The sequence below is a fragment of the Temnothorax longispinosus genome, chromosome 2, assembly GCF_030848805.1.
Source record: "Temnothorax longispinosus isolate EJ_2023e chromosome 2, Tlon_JGU_v1, whole genome shotgun sequence".
NCBI classification, from domain to species: Eukaryota; Metazoa; Arthropoda; class Insecta; order Hymenoptera; family Formicidae; genus Temnothorax; species Temnothorax longispinosus.
The window spans coordinates 2671840-2690196 of NC_092359.1; the positions used below are offsets into that span (position 1 = coordinate 2671840).

An 18357-nucleotide genomic window follows, 5' to 3' on the forward strand; every position below is an offset into this window, starting at 1 on the left:
TAACGCTGATTTTTTTGAGACATCAAGCTGTGGTTTTCTTAGATTAATTAAAAGGCTTCAATTTGGCCTTGTAACAGCTTGAATTCAACAGAGTGAAGTGGTACTGGAACTAGATGTAAACTGCGTGTACGCAGTCACGAAGAAACGGCTGAATGACTCACGCCGAATCTCAAAGTTGTCACGTCCGAAAAAGGAAGTCGACAGGACTGACCACTTCCCCGTAACTGCCTGATCCACCTGACATTAAAGGAAAGGTTCGTACGGCCACGTGAAACGAGAAAAAACGGCCTCACCTAGCACTTTGCAGAAGTTGAAAGAATTCTGAACAAGAGATGATCGGAAAGCGTCTGTGAGGAAGACTTAAACAAAGAAAAATGCGTACGACGGAGACCGCCATTGTTTACATCAATTTGCTACAAGTTTATCATTTTCTAGAATATGATCGCGCACACGCACGTCGGTAATTATGAGGCTGGTTCGCGAGGGAAGAATATGAAGGCATCGAGATAATAATGTGTGCTTTCCATTGTCCTGCATAAGGTACCCATAAAATTTTACCGTTACCAGAAAAAAGATCCGCGCGGCCAGGGTAAGCGTATAACTCCCTCTGTTAAATTATTTAGCGATATTCTTAAAGAAAAAAAAATTTAATCGCCTCGGCAGCAAAAGGCACACGTCACTCGGGCCATTTTCATAATAACGGGCGTATAGTACGATACGCGATAATGCGAGACGTGTCGCGTTTTTTTTTTTTTTTTTTTTTCGTAGCGGCGAAAGGAGCGAGTCTTTCGTTGAAGCGTGATTTTATCTGGGAGAAGGCCGGGGCGTTTCTAAAACCATGAAAAGTAACGCTTAGCTTCTTCGGTCACGCTCTAATTACTCGTTACTACGGCCACGCTTTGCTCTTCCCGAACCTGCAACCGTGCAGGACGTTTCTCGCGCAGCCGCGGCACCGATTACGCCTTGGCGCTAGACCGGTAGAGAACACGAAAGCCTGAAAGAAAGAATAACACGCTCGAGCTCCGGCCGTTATCGCTTTTTAAATACGCCATTTGGGTGCGCGCGTGTGACGAGCGAGCGGTTTCTAGGCGCCGGATGTAAGAGTGCTTTACGAGCAAGATTCTTTCGAACGGACGGTGGAATCGACACTCGAGCGCGATAAACATCACAGCAATAATTACTAATAACTAAGGAGAAAGCGACGATTATTTTAATCTCGTTAATCTTCCACGTCTGTAATTACGTGACTTGGTGTCTAAATTTATATCATAATCACGGCTAAAGCGTAATCGATCTGGCACGTAAAAGGTGGTCGGATTTAGCAGCAAACTCGCGTGCTCGCGAGAATGTCTTGCGAGATGTATGTACGTCGATCCGTAGACGTGATGCGTTCAGACCCGCTTAACCGGTGCATTCTCGGCCGGTGATTCCGTCAGACCGGCTTGGTAAACGCATTTCTGAGTTCGAACGTTCCTATAGTAACACGAAAACGTCACAAAGAGAGGCTCATTCGCGTTCGAACAATGCGCGGCTGTCGGACTTCGATTGGTTCGAAACAACCGTTGACTCCTGACCGGCTGTCCGACGAGAATACGTCGCTCGCGCTCGCGTTCTGACAAGCCGGACAGCCTTTCGCGTAAGACTGGCAAATTGGCAAAGAGCGCGCGCGAGCTAACAATAAGTTCGAGTCTGTCGAAGGATGCTAAAACCGATAGGGAGAAGGTAGAGAGAGGGGCACGAGTTGTGTTCGCGAAATTACAATCGTGCCGCGATTTCGCCGAGAATTTTACGTTGAAATACCACGCAATTTAACGCAGTAATCAAATTTCATTACGACACACGCGCATGCATCCATCGAGGATTTAACGAGGCTGACAATTCGCGGAGGGATTAGTGGAGCGCGCACACTAATGAAATCGCACGAGACTGCTATGTCTTTGTGAAATTGGATTCTCGCGGGAGGATATATGCGGACGCGGAACAGTCCGCGATAGCATCCGAAACGAACGTAATAACACGTTGCCGGCCTCGAGATCCCTTTGTTGGAGACTACGTCTCGTAAATCCTCTCGCATCTCTCGTCCGAAGCCGTGCATCGCGAATCGGACGCGCGCTTAAAAAGCTATCCCGAGCATGATGAGTCGCTGCGGACGCGATAAAATGCACGCGGACAAATCACAATTCTCCGTCGACCACATCGGTGTGCTTCGCGGTTCTTTTTCCGTCACTCGATCGCAACGAGAGCTCGGCAAAAATTTTCGCAAAAACTAACGAGTACTCGATATGAGAGAGCGAACCTGAATCTGTCACAATAGTGAATTTCAGGATAAATGATAATACTTTTTTATAACGCGTACTTTTTCACACCTCGACACTTTCTTCTGCTGCACAGTCGCGTGGGTAAAAAGTGGCTAAAAAGCGGTTATTGATTTCCAGCTAACATCGGTGAAAATTGAAAACTCCGACTGTACAGCTCCAACGACTCTTATACGAGGTGAAATCCGATTGGGATTGGAAAAAAATTTCGAAAAATTCGCGGGGAAAGTTTCTGGGAGGAGGAGAGACGAGATTATAGCGCGATGGAGAACCGGTTGTCTGCCTACTGTCAGGCTGGCTATCAGAGCGATTCACTTTTTCACGTTCCACATGCTTCACCTATCTTCACCCTTCAAAGAGCAAAGCTACTCAAGTTCGGAAGTCTGCGAAAAGCGAAAGTTGGCGGAAACGGCTAATCCTTCGAGCGTGAAGTCACATTATTACCAGATAGCTAATTACGAAAAATGTGGCTTGGGCGAAATAAATAAATTCGTAATCTCGTAAGATTATTATACATTATATTCAACGTTCACGTTTATATTTGTTATATGTACACTTCAGAATTCGCGTAATGAGACTTGTTAAGTAATTAAAAAAATCCTCTTTCTCTGCTGATAGATACCCATCAAACTTGCAACGTTTGAACAATTGATCACCGAACATCCTGAGTCCTACATAATCACGCAATAATAAACTCCCGTTAAAGTAATAACGCCCCGACCACTCGTGAAGGTCGATGTTTCCTTCTTTATGACAAACGTGACATCTGGACGCGCGTTCATTCAAGAAATCATCTGTCCTCGCGACAGGTGAAGAATATAAAATACACCGGATATGCCTTACATACGCGAGCGGTACGATCAGACGATGCTTACACAGACGTCGAAAATTGCGGAATTGTGGAATAACAGGTGCGGTTCTTTGTACAACAGGTTCAGTACGTTCGAGTTATTATGGACAGGCCCGTTCAACCTTCAACTACCTTATAGAACGCGTCATGAAAAAACTAGTTTTAGTAACTTCAGCTATTAGTTATTTTATTGGACATGTATCTTGAAATAATTTACGGAATAGCAGCAAAGTATTCGAAAATGATTCGAAGTGTAGTGTCAAATGCGGTCGCAATACAGTGCGAAAGAATATTTTTTACGAGTGTCGGCGTTAAGTCGCCTTGGTGATAAAGAAAAGTCGTTGGGGTCAGCAGGGAGATTAGGTACGCTCGGAGTCGCCATTACAAGCGCCTACCTGTTCTGAGGGGACCTCAGGACAGAGAATAGCCAACTATGACTGAGAAATAATCAATAAGTCATTGTAGGTGTAAGCAGGTACACCGGCCCTAATATTGACCCTTTTGTGCCACGGTTGCTACGAAATTCTCTATGAAACTGCGTGTACATATATGAAGCGAGGATGATTAACATTTCGATAATTTTGTACATAACAGCCTTCTTGCAATTACATTTCGCCGAATTTAGAAAGAGTGAGACTCATAGACTTGTATTCTTAATTCACTTTTATCACAAATGCGCGCATTTAGCATATAGTTTACTATAGGTTACTATAGAATCTTAAAAATAAATGCATTTATCGATAAAAGTGAACTCTGAGAATACGGGGGCCTTATGAATATAGAAAACATAATCCTGCGATAAATCTTGTATCTCGTAAAAAAAAAACAACTTAATGCTGCACTAAACCGTAAAATGTTTCTCGATTTGTCTTAAAGAGCATGGTAATAAATAATTTCTTTGGAAGATACATGAGAATATTCCGTGCGGCGTTACGTATAAAAATAATATTTGCACGAGAATGTTAGTTTAAATGTCAATGAGTACTTACTCGGTGGACATCAGCACGTATTGTCGATGAAACGATATAATGATATAACCATTAATAATTTAAATGGCAAAGAGTAATGGAGAGATTCACCAACTGTTGAACACGCGGACGTAAAGCGTACGGCACTTTCCGAAAAACAAAGGACGCTCGCGAAAGTGGCTGAACTGAACCGTGTAATAAGATGGGAGATCTACGCTGCACAACGACAAAAATGCACTGGAAGAGACGTCAGCACGGAAGTAGAAGATCGCTTTTCGTCCCGATACGATCTGCGCACGCAGAGAATGATCCATTATTTCGGGTCTTTACCTGTCCTGGTCTCTTTTATCTCCGCTTCCTTTGTAAGTTTACTTAAAAGTTCAATCTCGAGCTAAACTCCTGATGTTTCGATAAAAACAAGTTTCTGCATCAATGACCACACATATAATAAGAGATTTTTTTCCGTAATAATAAGTTCATTATAATTTTAAGCAAGACTCTGTTTCATTATTGTTACGCGCTTTTATTATAAAAATGTGTTTAAAAGCATAAACGACATAATACAAAACACAGACATTATTAAATTTGCACAATTTTGTATTTTAAGAATTCTAAATTGTTTTGAAGCATATCGAGTTAATAACACATATTTTAATTTAGGTGTGTGCATATTTATCTCAAAATGTTTTATTTATCTTTTAGAACATAGAACTCATATATAATCTCCAAATTCCTTATTTTAATATTTGCCAATAAAAATTGAAAAAGATTGTTAGATAATAATTATTCAATAACAATCGATAACACATACTTAACTCATTTTTTTCGAAATCAGAAAGAAAATTGAGTCTCACTGAGATAATTATTAATATCTAATGACTTTTTCGTCAATTTTTTTATTTAACAAGCGTTAGAAAAGGATCAGATTGTATAAGAGAGTTTAACATTCTGAAGGATATATCTTGAGACAAAATAAATACACAAATCAAGATTATAGCGACTTGGATTATAAAGGTGAATCACGTTTGAATTTACAAGCTTGTCTGCATACGCGCTAAAGGCGAGTGCCGCCGTTTGCGTTGACACGACACACGACCCTCGCGCCGAGATCAATAGGACTACCGAGAAGAGGCGACGGGAAAAGCAAGTAAGTATGCACAAAGAATTTAAGTGCAACGACCGAACGTGACTATCTCGACTAGCGCGACGTGCCGCGTGGCGTTCGTTCTCAAGGAATGACGGATACGAGACGGTGCCTCTGATGGAATTATTCTATTATAAATAGAATCCGTTCAGAATCGGGATTCATTTTAGGGGACCATTTTCGGAATTATCTCGCTATTTTAGGAAATTACCTCGGAGACTCGGCAGGGATGAGAAAGAGATCTCTCCCTCGTCCCTCGTACGTTGTGGCGTTAGAATTCTCGAGGGATGTCGTTAAACGCGACGTGGAGAGTAAAGTCGCGCTCGCTCCTCTCACTTTGGTGAATTTATCCCGACGATTATAGAACACTAACGCGATATCCTCACGGCTCTATAACGTCGGTATACCGTTACGGTAACTTACATGAGGCGGCGCACCGTCGTCGTCGACCCGGTACTGCCTGCTCCCGTAGCAACCGACTGACCCAAATACGACGACCATTGTCGAAGAAGAATCCGTGCAATTACGAAAGAACGCGTTGTTAGCATACGTGTAATTGTATCGCGATTCATATTTCTCATTAACGTCTTTTCGTATCGTGCGATAATCTCGAGATCCTCGAGAGTGAATATACACTCTCCATGTCTTCCTCTTTCTTTTTCTCCGATGCTGCAGAGAAAATATCAAGCGACATTTTTTAAATTCCTCTACACAAAACGTTTTCCAGAGGAACGACGCAAAATACTTTTTTTTTTTAAACGCGTAAACCATTCGGCAATACTCGTATTGCCGAATTGTTACACGCGCCGACATTCCCCCGAATCGAACAACTGAAATGAGTTCTTTCATCAAAAAACGAAACGGCATTCGACTTGTAAAAAAAAAAAGTTCCGACACACATCGCGAAACGCGATTTTACAAATGCAAATAAATTGGAATACGTATTGCCTCGCATAATTTCAGCTTTTACCTTAATAGTCTTGAAATATACGGATATATATCAAGATATTTTATTTCAAAATTAATTAAAAAACCGCCAGAAAGAGATGCAGTCGATTAAAATTTCGCGGAGGAGAAATTATATCAATTTTCAACAGCACGTATATTACAAATACTTGCTTATTTTCGAATACTCTAAAAAATTAATCAGAGATACGGGGTATCTTGACTTCCGTAACACTATTCGATATAATTATGAAAAATAATTCCTGCAGTAAGTATCGAAATAAGATTCAACGTGGATATCGCCAACATACGTATTCTTCAACTATTCCGCTACGCCGTAATCGGATTTGTTATCCCTCGAAAATATAGGATTCATTATTCTACGAAAATATGGGACGGATTAAATTGCAGAAACGTGAGATACACGAGGATAATCACGGCGCGTTTTTAATCGCGTTGAAATTCTTAATGAGAGAGAGTATAATTCGCGATCGACGATCGACCGTCCGAAGGGAACGATCGAGGATTCTTTGGGCTCTCCGCTATCGACGAGAGCTCGATATACCGGGATAATCGCGGCTTCCACGAAGGCAGGAACAGCTCGGCACGGTTCATTGACAGGGGGAAGCCGTTTTATGGACTCCGCGGGAACTCGAACCGATCGAAATCACCGCGCTCGTCCGCCTCGGGTGAAAAGGAGTCGCGCGCGCTTCGCAGATGGCCGTCGATCCTGTTAATCCTGCTCGATGCATGAACCGTGTTCCGCACGTGCCTACCTTGCTAAATCGAGATTTCATCGATATTTCGATAGGTTCGCGGTACGTCTGAAGGCTTTGAGAAGTCTTCGTTGAACGCGCTATTCTTTGCTGGAGTACACCGATCGTAAGAGCCAGAGATCTCTCGTCGTTCTCGGCCTCCAATTATTGATTAACTCGAATTACTGATAGGCACATAGACATCGCGATGAAACGTTTATGAGAGTCGCCACTGCTTTTCATTCTCACGCTGTGCACGTGCGGAAAAACCGGCGCGTAAGTCGCCGTCTCCTTCCGTCATCCCCGACAGATTTTGCTGCTTGCTCAGGAGAGCGGATTGCGCAACAGGTTACACGGTTCATCGGCGGCGAAACAATCTCTGGACGCTCGAGATCGTCGACCCTCTCGCGGTCTTGACGAAATCTCCGACCTCACGCGATTCCTTACGGCGAATCGAGTTGATTGATCAATCGGATTGTTACGAGCTTATTATCCGCGTTCGATACTTCAAATTTTGGCTATTATACCCTGTTCAATTCGTAGTGTCAAATTATACTCAATTTGACCATTTAGTTAGACAATAAAGTTTATTTATTTATTTATTTATTTATTTATTTATAAATTCTATAGGTCGCCACTGCCCTTACTCAATTATATGTCGTTAATTTAATTAAACCAAAGAATTAAGCTAAAATAATACTGTTTTATGTTAAAATAATAAATTTCGGCACACATGGTAGTCAAAAATAGCAAAATGTTATTTAACTGAAAGGTATTAATTTAAATTTCATTCTTCAAGATATGATTCGAGCAAAATTATTTCCCGTGAGACGTCGAATCGTTTGCGAATCGAGATATATCTCGCGCTCGTCATTATTATCATCCAAGAACAATTTTATATAACATCATAAATAAAGCAAAGTGTGATACCAACAGAAAGTACTCGGAAGACTAATGGCAGTAAATCTTTCGGGATTATAAATATTTGCCGTTTCATCTCGGCACGATAAATTACGTTTCACACGTGGCTTATGTTTGATCAGAGTCGCTGACAAGGTGTCTGTTACGAATATGAGCGTAATATCGAGACTCCATCGTTCGTCGATTTAGTATCAATCGTAAATGGGACTCGTGTTAAGCCTATCGTGGGAAACGGAGCATGATTTACAGTTACCTCCGGACGACTGATAAATTTATTATCGGATTTTATGTGGGTTACCGGTGTTGCTTAATTTCCGGGACAATTAAAAATGACCGGTTAAGCACGTGTTCGCCATCAACGGCGTTTTAACGCGGATTCTGTCGACTGTACGAGTTAAAGTGATATATAGTGTCACTGATAGAACGTAGCTCGAAATATCTGAAAGAGAAACGAGAGAGAGGAAGCGAGATGGCGAAACGGGATGTTCTGACATACTGCGGACTGACGAACGAATCCTGCAGTCGAGATGTATGACAACACAACCGGTGACGCATGTCAAAAACCGTTAGATAAAAAAAAACTATATAAAAACAGTTTTGTAACATTTTACGTTTCCACTGTAAGTTTCTACATATACTTTGCACATCGATGCCGATCTTTCATGACAGTTTTCTTTCGTTATTTATTAAAGCAAATCTCTGTATCGCTAGGAACTTTCTATCCAGTTCGTCGATCTGGTCAATTCGTTTTATTTATTTATTTCTTAAAATCGAATTTATGTTTCACTGAACAGCAGATCGAGTCGAATTGTTCTTGCGCGCGGGTCGAAATATTTATGATGTACAAAACAGCAAGACACGCGTAGCGTCCTTCACGGATCGTCAATACATCCAGTTTCTGATATCGTTGCCAATCAATTACGTACCAACTCCGCAAGAACGCCGACCGCCCGAACAAAAAGCGTGGCAAGGATTACTGATTTCCAAGGTGGAAACATGTCTAATCGGGGACAATCGGGGGAGGAGGAATCCGCGACGTGCGTAGAAAATTTTCTAGTCCAATTTCCTAACGACGGGACACCGTGAAGTGACGTTAGACACGATTGCGCAAACAGGGTGCCAAAGCGCGAGTATATTGTCAAGCTCGAACGGGCAGCGGCAAGTGTAACAACCGAGTCGTTAACGTTCTCTCGCTTCCGGCGGGAATGCGGCAAGAGATCTTAAGGCAAGGTCGAGAGAGAAGAACACGGGATGACTCCGGAGAAATTCAGCCGGCCATAAAGATCGAACTTTTTACACGTTTTAAAAAAAGGATTTAAAAAGAATCCTTCAAATCATTGCGTCTGCCACGTATTGGAACACACCCTGATCGATCATCGTGGTGTCTGTCCTTACTTGTTTCCTCCGGATATTGCACATCCAGTGTGACAAAGAATATTCAAGCTGAGATCACTATCCCGCGCCTCGCGTTTATATCGATGCCTATCTGGCGAATGGCGCAACCCCGTTACCTCGTAAATTAGGAGCTAAAAATTCTTCGTGTCACACGTATTACGCATTGTTTGCAGTTTTTTTTATCTCTTTTCTTCAAAAACGGTCTCGCAACGTTCCCGCGCGTTAGGTCTGTGAAGAATCTTACGCCTGGAGTAGCACGAACGATCCGTCTGCATCTTTATCGGAAGAAAATCCGCGAGCTTTCGCAACGCAAGAGACGCAGCAATTATGTACAAAACTCGTGCAAACTGACCTTCTCGGAGCGGTGCGCTGCGGGCTGGTCGGCGTGCTGGAAGGCGCGCTGCTGGAAGCCCCGCCGAACGAGCTGGAGCAGGTCGTGTTGCCGGACGCGGTGGTGTCGCTGGCCGTGGTCGTGGAGCCGAGGCTGCCCTGCCGCGACGACACCTCGCGATTACGCGCGCCTCGTCTCGATCTCCCGCCGGCGAATTGTCGGCCGGTGGTGCGGCGCGGCGTCGCGGCGCCCGCGCCCGCGTTCCTCGCGGGCGCGCTCAACGGTCGGAGCAGCGTGCCGGAAGTGCCGGTGCCGTTGGTCTGCGCGGCGAGGATCTCCGGTGCGATCAGCGCGATGTCCGGCAACGAATTCGGCGCCGAGACGACGACCGCGCGCCGATTGGCCGGCTCGTTATTACCGATACCGGCGCGCTGCGTGCCCTCGGGTAGTCGCAGATGACGCAGACGCCGCATGGACGCGCGCATCCACGAGTTCGCGGCGGCGGCGACCGAGCTGGTGACGGCGGCGACGGCGGTCGTCGTCGTCGTCGCGCCGTCGCGATTTTCACGATCGACCGCCTCGTTCGTGGCGTTGCAACGCGCGGCTGCCGCGGCCTCGTCGTCGTCGTCATCGTCGCCGTCGTTATTGTTGTCGTTAACGTTGCGATGCCGGCGATGCCGTCCGCCGCTGCGACGATTGTTGTTACCGTTGTTTTGACGATCGTGGAGAAGCGCGCCGCCGGTGGGTGACCACCGCGTGCCGCCGCCACCCGCTAGGGACTTTGCCGTCGCGGTGACGGACATCGCGACACTGCGGCCCGTCGCCGTTTCGCGATGCTCGCAGCCGCGCCTGCGCCCCGCGCTCCCGCGGGTGGGGGCCACAGCAGCGCTCGCCCGCCCCCCCTGTTCGCCAGCCCCACGTTCACCGGCGGCCGCGAGCGACTCCGCGGCCCGCAGGTACTCCACTTCCTCGAGCCACGACCAATCCACCTCGGAACCTTCCGAGCAGACGTCCTCGCTCGGACTGGTCGCCGATTCCGCTTCCGGTGGCTGTCTGCAAACACAGAGGGAAAAAATGCGGGTTTTAATCTTCGGCCGGGTTGAATTATGCGGGTATCACCGCTCCGATGAACGCGTACGACCTGAATGCTGGCGAAGCAGCTTTTCTTTTTTTTTTTTTGCGCCGATATTATACGGGAGAATAAGTATAACGGAAAAGTGTACATGTATCTTTTAGCAGCTATATACAAAAAAAAACAGGATCATAATAATTACAGTTAGTATCTATATAATTATCGGCGATATTGATTGATCAATAACAAGTTTGAAATCGATGGGATTCGTGTCGTTTAATTTTTAAAATTAGAAATATTTTATACATTAATTTGAAATATTTATAAATCTTTAAAATGTACATAAAATTCACACGAATAATATTATTAGGCGAGATCCAGTCCTGATCGTAAAAATGTTGCTTTTCTCTAATTGATTGTGTATCAGGTCGGTCGTGTTTTCACTTCCTTATTGTTTCAGGCTTTATCTTGAACTACTATTTTTCTCACTTACTCAAACAATAACAATAGCCGATCGATTTCTTGGCAACGTCACGTCGTTCTCTTGACATTAGAAAAATTGTCTTTCGCGTCGAGAGTTCAAACAAACTCCTTTTTACGCGGGAGCAACAGGTTTCCCCGCCTCTCTCTCTTTCTCTCTATCAGAACTTTAAAAATTTCCGTATCAAAGCACGGGGCGGGTCGACGACCCCGATCTCTGTTGTGCTCTCCCCGATTTTACGCACGCGTCTCTCTTTCCCGGGACGAGATGGAAAGCCACGATAATCAGTCGAACGCGTGCGGGGAACAGCCCGAAAGAGAGAGATATCACTCGAAAAAGAAAAACTCCTTGTTCCCCGCGCGCACGGTCGTATAGGCAGCGCGTGCCGCTTCGAGGGGTCCAAAAGCGTCACGGAGGGATAAGCGCGGGGAGGAAGAAGAAATGTCACCTCAACGCGGGCTCCACGCCTCGCGCACACGACCCCCATACCGTGCACCGTGACTTCCGGTACGAAACACAACGCCTGCGAGCGAACACCTATGTCCTGTAGCACGGCGCAACCAACGCGGCGCGCCAGAAGGCATTTCTACGCCGACTACGCCGATCCCCGTGGGGCCCGTGGATTCCTGGTGCGCACCCCACATCCGTCCCGACCACCGGGAACGACGAAGGATAACAGAGGATGTGAATCGTACTACGCGCCCTATGCATGTGGGAGCGCGAGCCGCGCGTACCTGGTCGTGTCGCGTCCCCCTCCCCCCCCACCCGCGTGGCTTCTGCTCTCGGCGCGGTCTCGGCGGGGAACGTCGCGCGATTACGAATTGTGGGAGGATAATCGTAGGAATGTGGGTGGAGAAGCTCGGTAATTTCTCCTCGTGCCTCGAAACACAGAAACATTTGAGCTGTTCGCAGGTGTGCGGCCGGGGGGGGGGGTGAAGGGGAGATGGTGGTTAGAGTGATTCAAGTCCCTCGAGACAAGAGGGGAACATTGTGAGAAAGTGTGACTGGCGCTATATTTTGTGGATAACGCGCGCACGCGCATTTTATATTATGTAAAATAAGTTATTTAAATATACGTATATTCGAATAATTTGTTTTATATAGGAGGGATTCATTTTCCGAGAAAAATACGTGAAAAAGACTTTCGTTATATCCTCTTAAAAAATATATATATATAATATATATATAGAGAAAAAATTGCGTTTAGTTATTTAGAACGGCTTTACAGTTTCCTACAGTATTAATACCTACTGTTTTTTTTTTCGCTATCTTTATTGTGCTGCTTGAAAAAAATCAAGATATTAAAATAATATTCTTTACAAAATGGCTGATTTGTGTCCAGAATTTATTCTCTTTATTTAAATGAAAATTTTAGGTTGTCCACTGTAATCTTCGTGCCTGCTCTGTACTTTCTTTTTTCCCTACTTTATTCTTACGTTTAATCTAAAACGGTCGGTCATGACGTTATACAGAAGGCACGTAGTGATTCAGAATTTCTACGATAATAAGATTTTATGCTAAGATTTAGCAAATTATCTAGCAGTGTTATGTGCTTGATAATTTTCAATATCTTATAGCATTACCGAGAACCGCCAAAAAAGGTAGGTTTAAATTATTATTTATGGCATAAAAGTAAAATACAGGCACACAAACATGATTTCATACTTAAAAATCTGTAAGCGAATGGACGATTTACGCAACAGTTATATTAACTGTACCTTTTCTTATTCCATCAATCTCGTACCAATTACCTAATTAATTCCAAATTTTCCCGAACTACGAATTGCAGATTTTTTTCATTTGAACACTGCCTCGCATCGCAGACGTGCAGCGAGGCATTGAGGGATTTCGTCACAAGGTGCAGTGCGCATAACTGCGACGCGCGGCTTTCCGGATGCGTAATGTCCGACCGACATGGCACGGCTCTCACCTTATTGTGCGCGAGTCGCGCGTGGGAAGTGTTTCGCCGATATAACAACTGAAATTTGTTGTTCGAAACCCGCGTGTGTCTACGCGGGGAAGCACGAGCGAGAGAGGTGAGGCCGTTGTGTGTTCGTGCGCCCGATGACCCGATTGCTTTCGCAGCGCCCGCGGCGGTTCGCGTATCAATCCGCGGACCGACTTTCTAAATGCGGTCATGCCCTTTCCCAGCGGGTCTGTCTATCGATAACAATATCGCTGTTCTGTCGTCGACCCTTCATCGGCCCGAAAATTTTTTCCGACGCGGATATCGTGTTTTTTGTACAAAATAATCTCCTCGCTATAGTGCAGCTTTACGTTGTAAAATAGGTTTCAGAATTTATCGAATAAAGTAAGTAAACTTAGGTTTCTAAATGATGATTTAGGTATTAATAACGCGATAAATCCGTTTGCAATTGCAATTATAAACAGAGCTGTATCTTTGATATAATATCTCTTAAAATAAAAACTTATTGTCAGTATGAGAGAGAGAGAACATTGAGGATCTTCGTGTGCGTTACATTTGGATTTATATTCTAATTTATCACCGGGGTGTCCTCTCTCTATTTTACTTTTCAGTCTGCGAGCTGAATTTAGCAAAAACGTTTCACAAAAAGGTTGTATCCAGACTATAAAATTTCTACCTGAAATATTTTTTACCTGCCGGACTCAATTTTCGCGTAATTCGCCTGGGAAAAATAAAATGGGACATCTTATATACTTATCGAATTTATTTCGAAAGCGACTTGATGTGCCTTGCTTTGTGTTTTCAACAAATGAATTTTCAGCTCACAGACCTCTTGTCCTTTCCAGGAGAGGAGAGATTTGTTTCTCCTCCGTGTATTCTTACTTTTATATTGCGTTATATCTCGGTTCTTTTATCTTGTCTTTGTATACTTATCCACCTCGTCTCACAACTCGCATCTCCGACAAGTATCACGGCGTTTCGCTCAGACGCTCATTCGCGGATTAATCCGGAGAGTGACTTTCTAAACGCGGTCGTGCCCTTTCTCGACGCGCCCATATCAGACGACGATATCGCAGTCGCGTTATAATGGGCGACAAAGGCTCTCTTTGCGCGTATCACTACCGCTCCGTCTATTGTGATTAATTATTTCCTATGCGCGCGGAACAAAAGCGGCCGTTTCGCTGTTATTACAAGACACCACGGATACAAAGGTGGAATCGCTTCTGGAACGCGACGTTAATGAGCAAACGGAAGCGAATTACAGGGAATTACGATACGTTACGAGGTGGCGAGGATTAGTATTTTAATTTTCCGTTCCCCCTTCCCCCGCGAGAAAAAAGTAGACGTATATATACAGAATAGTAACAGCTCCTTCATATATTATCAAAAACAACGATATTTTATTCTCATGTATTATTTCATTACGGAAAAAAGGGTACAGCGGAAATATATATGGCTATTAAAATGCTATAAAAATAGAACTATTTTTCTTCTCATATCTCCGCATCGTTTATCGTTAATTGCTCGTATAATGTGCGTTATTGCGTACCGCGCGCTGGGACCAGAATTTTCCGCTTTCACGTGTCATACGTAATGTTCCATCCCTCCGAAGCGTTCCATGTGTGGTTCAATTCGATACCGGGAGGGCTTCTTGAGTCATCGCATGTCCGTGTGCTTACGCGAATGCACGCGCGATACCGTAGCGCAAATCATCCGTGAAAATCCATTCGCTTACACGATGTCGTTTACTTCTACCGTTCTACGGCTTGACCGTGATAATTTTTTTTCTTTTTCAGGCGAGAGCGACGCGTTTGCCTTTAGATTCCGAATGTTCACACTATCGTTCCGATCCCGCGGCCCGTTAGAAAGTTTTACTATCTCCGGAGAGAGTAAAATTTCAAATTTAAGCAGTCTCCTGACTCTCAATTCTTCAATTAAGAAGGCAAAGAAAAAGTGTTCCGTGTGTAAGCGCGCACGACTGGATCCGGCGTGAAATTTTTAATTAAAAAATCGAGAGTGATTTTCAACGAATGTTCCGAGTTCACCTCAGAGCGCCAGCCGCTTCAAAGGTCTGCCATCAGCTAAGAGAGCGGCTCTCTAAAACTCTCGAGCTTGCACTTATGCTTAACAGGTACGCTTGAAAGGTAGAGCATACGTATAATGCGTTTGAGGCCGTCAAAGAGGATCTGCATTTTCATTGTCAGTGTCCCTAACTTCGATCGACGAGACCCCGCGTCGTTTCTCATCGTCGCTAAGACGTCGAGCGAATCTGAATCGAAACAGTTTGCACGCTCGTTAGGCTCGAGCCTATGTAAATACTTCCGGCACGAAAGCGCGCTTTCCTGCCAATGCATTCTACCTACGCGAATTCTTGCATCGGTCTAAGAATACGAGCTTGCTCACCGTGAGAAGCCGCTACAAAGACAGGTGGAGATATTTTAGCCGAATACGAGAAGCTAAGAAGGAATTTCTTACAAAAACATCACGGTCTTCGCAGTGGGAAGTTGGGAAACGCGATTATAATTCGATTAAAATACTTGTATACTTTCTAATCGGCATGAATTAATAAGAGAAACTGGATGACTAGATTTGTCGAATTTTTAATCAAGTTATCTGCCGTAAAAATTAATTATTTTTATTTTTCAACAATCACCAAAGTTGCGTTAAGACTAGATATTTTTTTCATAAATAATTCTTGTGTGACTTTAATATTAAATTCTTTAAAAAATTGTTAATTTACACAGGAATATTAGGTAATCCTTATAAAATCAGGCGTAATTCTATCGTGACGTAAAGTACGTTCAAAAACTCCTTGCGTGAGAAAAGGATGAAAATGTAACAACGGAAGCAATCGTACCTCGTGAGAAAGCTGGCCGCCCCACGATCGACGTTGGAAATCGACGGTACGCAGCGATATTCCTTAAGACTGGTGGATCTATCGATGCCAGGAAGCCCATCGGTAAAAAAGCTCGAGTTTAGGCTCGTCCCTTCCGTCCACGACTTACGATGCGACTCTTGAAAGGAACGCCTTTTGCTTCCGCGCTCGAAGGCGTCCTCTCGACCGCGTCTCTTGAGAACGACTCTCGCGCGAGGCTCCGATTCGATGGAAACGGATCTATCCTTGGGCGAACTGTCCTCGCGAAACTTGTTCGAATTTGGCAACGATTTGTAGACCGGATCGTCGTCCGGCTGGACATTGTACTCGCTCGGCGTGACGGCGCCTTTCGTCTCCTCCACGTCGCTTCTACCGTTCGTTTCCTCGTCCGAGGTCCTGGACGACGACTCGAAGGGGTAACTGACCCTATCCTCTTTCCCCCCGATCGAGAGACGCACGGAGGATGTCGTGCGATTCGGGTCGACGTTCTCGTTCCTCGCGCGACCGCAGCTCGTTTCCGCTTGGTCTTCGTTGTCGTCGTGCTCGGCGAGGAAATCGAAAGCGTCGTTTATTTCCCGCGTCTCGTATGTCTCGTCCTCGTGTCTCGCCGTCGAGGCTCCCCTCGTTCTTTCGCAGCTCGATATCGTCGCGTGGTCCACCGTATCCTGTTGAGCCTCCTCGTTGATGTCCGAGCAAGTCTTGATCCGTATAACCGGCTCTAAATTCCTAGTGATGTCGCGCACCCGCTTGATCGTGTCTGACGAGACCACGTCGATCCTTTTGCGGATCGGTACCACTTGATCGTGGCCCAAGGTCACCAAGATGTCACCCTTATCGATGCTGTTCAGCACTCGCTCTTGCTGACGGGTGAGAGAGAGTTTCTGCTCCAATTTCGGGGGACATACGTCCAGCAGATGCTCCTGTTCGTCGGGCGTTGCATCGTCCACTGTGACCCGCGGTACGCACGCATCGTTTCCAAGATCGATCAGATCGCCATCCTCGTTGGACGCCATTTTGCGACGATTTACACCTGCAACGATAAAGAGCGCTTCCGTTAATTGATATTAAACGAGCGATGCACCGTTCAAGGACGGAAATTTTTCCTCATTCAATATAGCTAAAAAATAATAGTATAATAATATAAAAAACAAATATATCTCCAATGCTATCAGAAAAACTACAATTTTCATTTTATTACAATTAACTCACACATTCTAATTAAAAAATATACATGCGTTTTATACATAATTTATTAAAAATCAATCTATATTTCCTATATTATGCTAGCGTATATTATTTCCACGTCGCAAGTATTTGCGATATGAACCAAGTGCTTATGAAAGAATCGTGTACGCGTGGTTGACTCGCGCGATATCTACGTTGACCACTACCTGATTTAAACCAACGATTACACCTCGAGAGTCATCCGAGATGATCAGATTAATTTCCGAAGTGTGTCGGCGGTTTTTCATTGCAACTTTATGAACTCGTCCTAGATTCGCCTGACCCGACCAAGAAATCTCTGGTCGTAAACCAGAGAGAAGCGCAGTTCTCTCGACGATTGACCGCCGCAGGACCATCTCGCTCGATTCTCGAGCCTCCCACAGACATCAAGCTAATCCGTCGCGCCATTTCCCCAATCTCTCTCTCTCTCTCTCTCTCTCTCTCTCTCTCTCTTTCTTTTTCTCTTTCTATCCGACTGACTCACCGTTCCGTATATATCGGAGAAGGTTGTGCAAAAGTATGCCCGCCATGTCACTGAGATTCGTGACCGTGTCACATTCGCGGTATCGCTCGCTCGCTCGCTGGTCCGCATCGGGATGAAGAGACGACTGAGATCCAAGGAAGAAGAGACAACACTATCATTATAAGTGTTCGTAAATCATCGGCGACGATTAACGGCAAGATGCTAAGTGAGCGATGCGCGACGCGTCGCGTCGGGTGCGTTTAGCAACGAACGGTGACGGCGCGCGATTTCGGCTTTCATTTTTTATAACTCCACGACGCGTAAACCGCCCGGCCTCCTCTTTCGCAACTTTGTAAGTACCGTGTCGTCGGGAAATGTCGCGACGTCGAACGCTGGCTTTGTTGGCCAACATTTAATACACTCGCTCAAGTTTGAATATTTTGCGACGTTACATATTGTAACACACGCGGAATATATATTACGTTTTATTGCATTGCGCACGATATGTTTGACGACTGAATTATTTCACGTTCTAATTTGCAACAACTTGTCGATGCGGCAAGCTTTTCTGATTGCCGTCCCGATTTTTTTTTCACTATTTTCCAATTTCCCCAACTTTCACCGATCCCCGCTGTATATCATATTCGAAGCAGCTCTGTATCATTAAGCGCGTATCGCAAGATTTCTTCTC

The 18357-nt window shown here is 44.8% G+C and overlaps 1 protein-coding gene and 1 long non-coding RNA gene across 4 annotated transcripts in view; one reads left to right on the top strand and one right to left on the bottom strand.

Moving 5' to 3' along the window:
- Positions 1–18357, bottom strand: part of LOC139808501 (uncharacterized) — a 56125-nt gene that overhangs the window by 30194 nt on the left and 7574 nt on the right. The window contains exons 1-3 of one of the 3 annotated variants that reach the window (XM_071770554.1): positions 17688–18010; positions 15962–17009; positions 9646–10677 (exon numbers count right to left, since the gene is read on the bottom strand). In XM_071770554.1, the coding sequence (XP_071626655.1) occupies positions 9646–10677; positions 15962–17009; positions 17688–17733 (2126 nt within the window). In that variant the 5' untranslated portion in view covers positions 17734–18010. Of the gene's footprint in view, positions 1–9645; positions 10678–15961; positions 17010–17687; positions 18011–18357 lie in introns of those variants that run through there. The other 2 variants (XM_071770553.1, XM_071770555.1) reach the window with 2 other exon arrangements.
- LOC139808511 (uncharacterized) overlaps positions 1–18357 on the top strand; it is a 35426-nt gene that overhangs the window by 7038 nt on the left and 10031 nt on the right. The window contains exons 3-7 of the long non-coding RNA XR_011730878.1: positions 20–589; positions 2436–2815; positions 2934–3169; positions 3248–4495; positions 5172–5280. This is a non-coding gene — a long non-coding RNA (uncharacterized lncRNA). The remainder of the gene's footprint in view (positions 1–19; positions 590–2435; positions 2816–2933; positions 3170–3247; positions 4496–5171; positions 5281–18357) is intronic.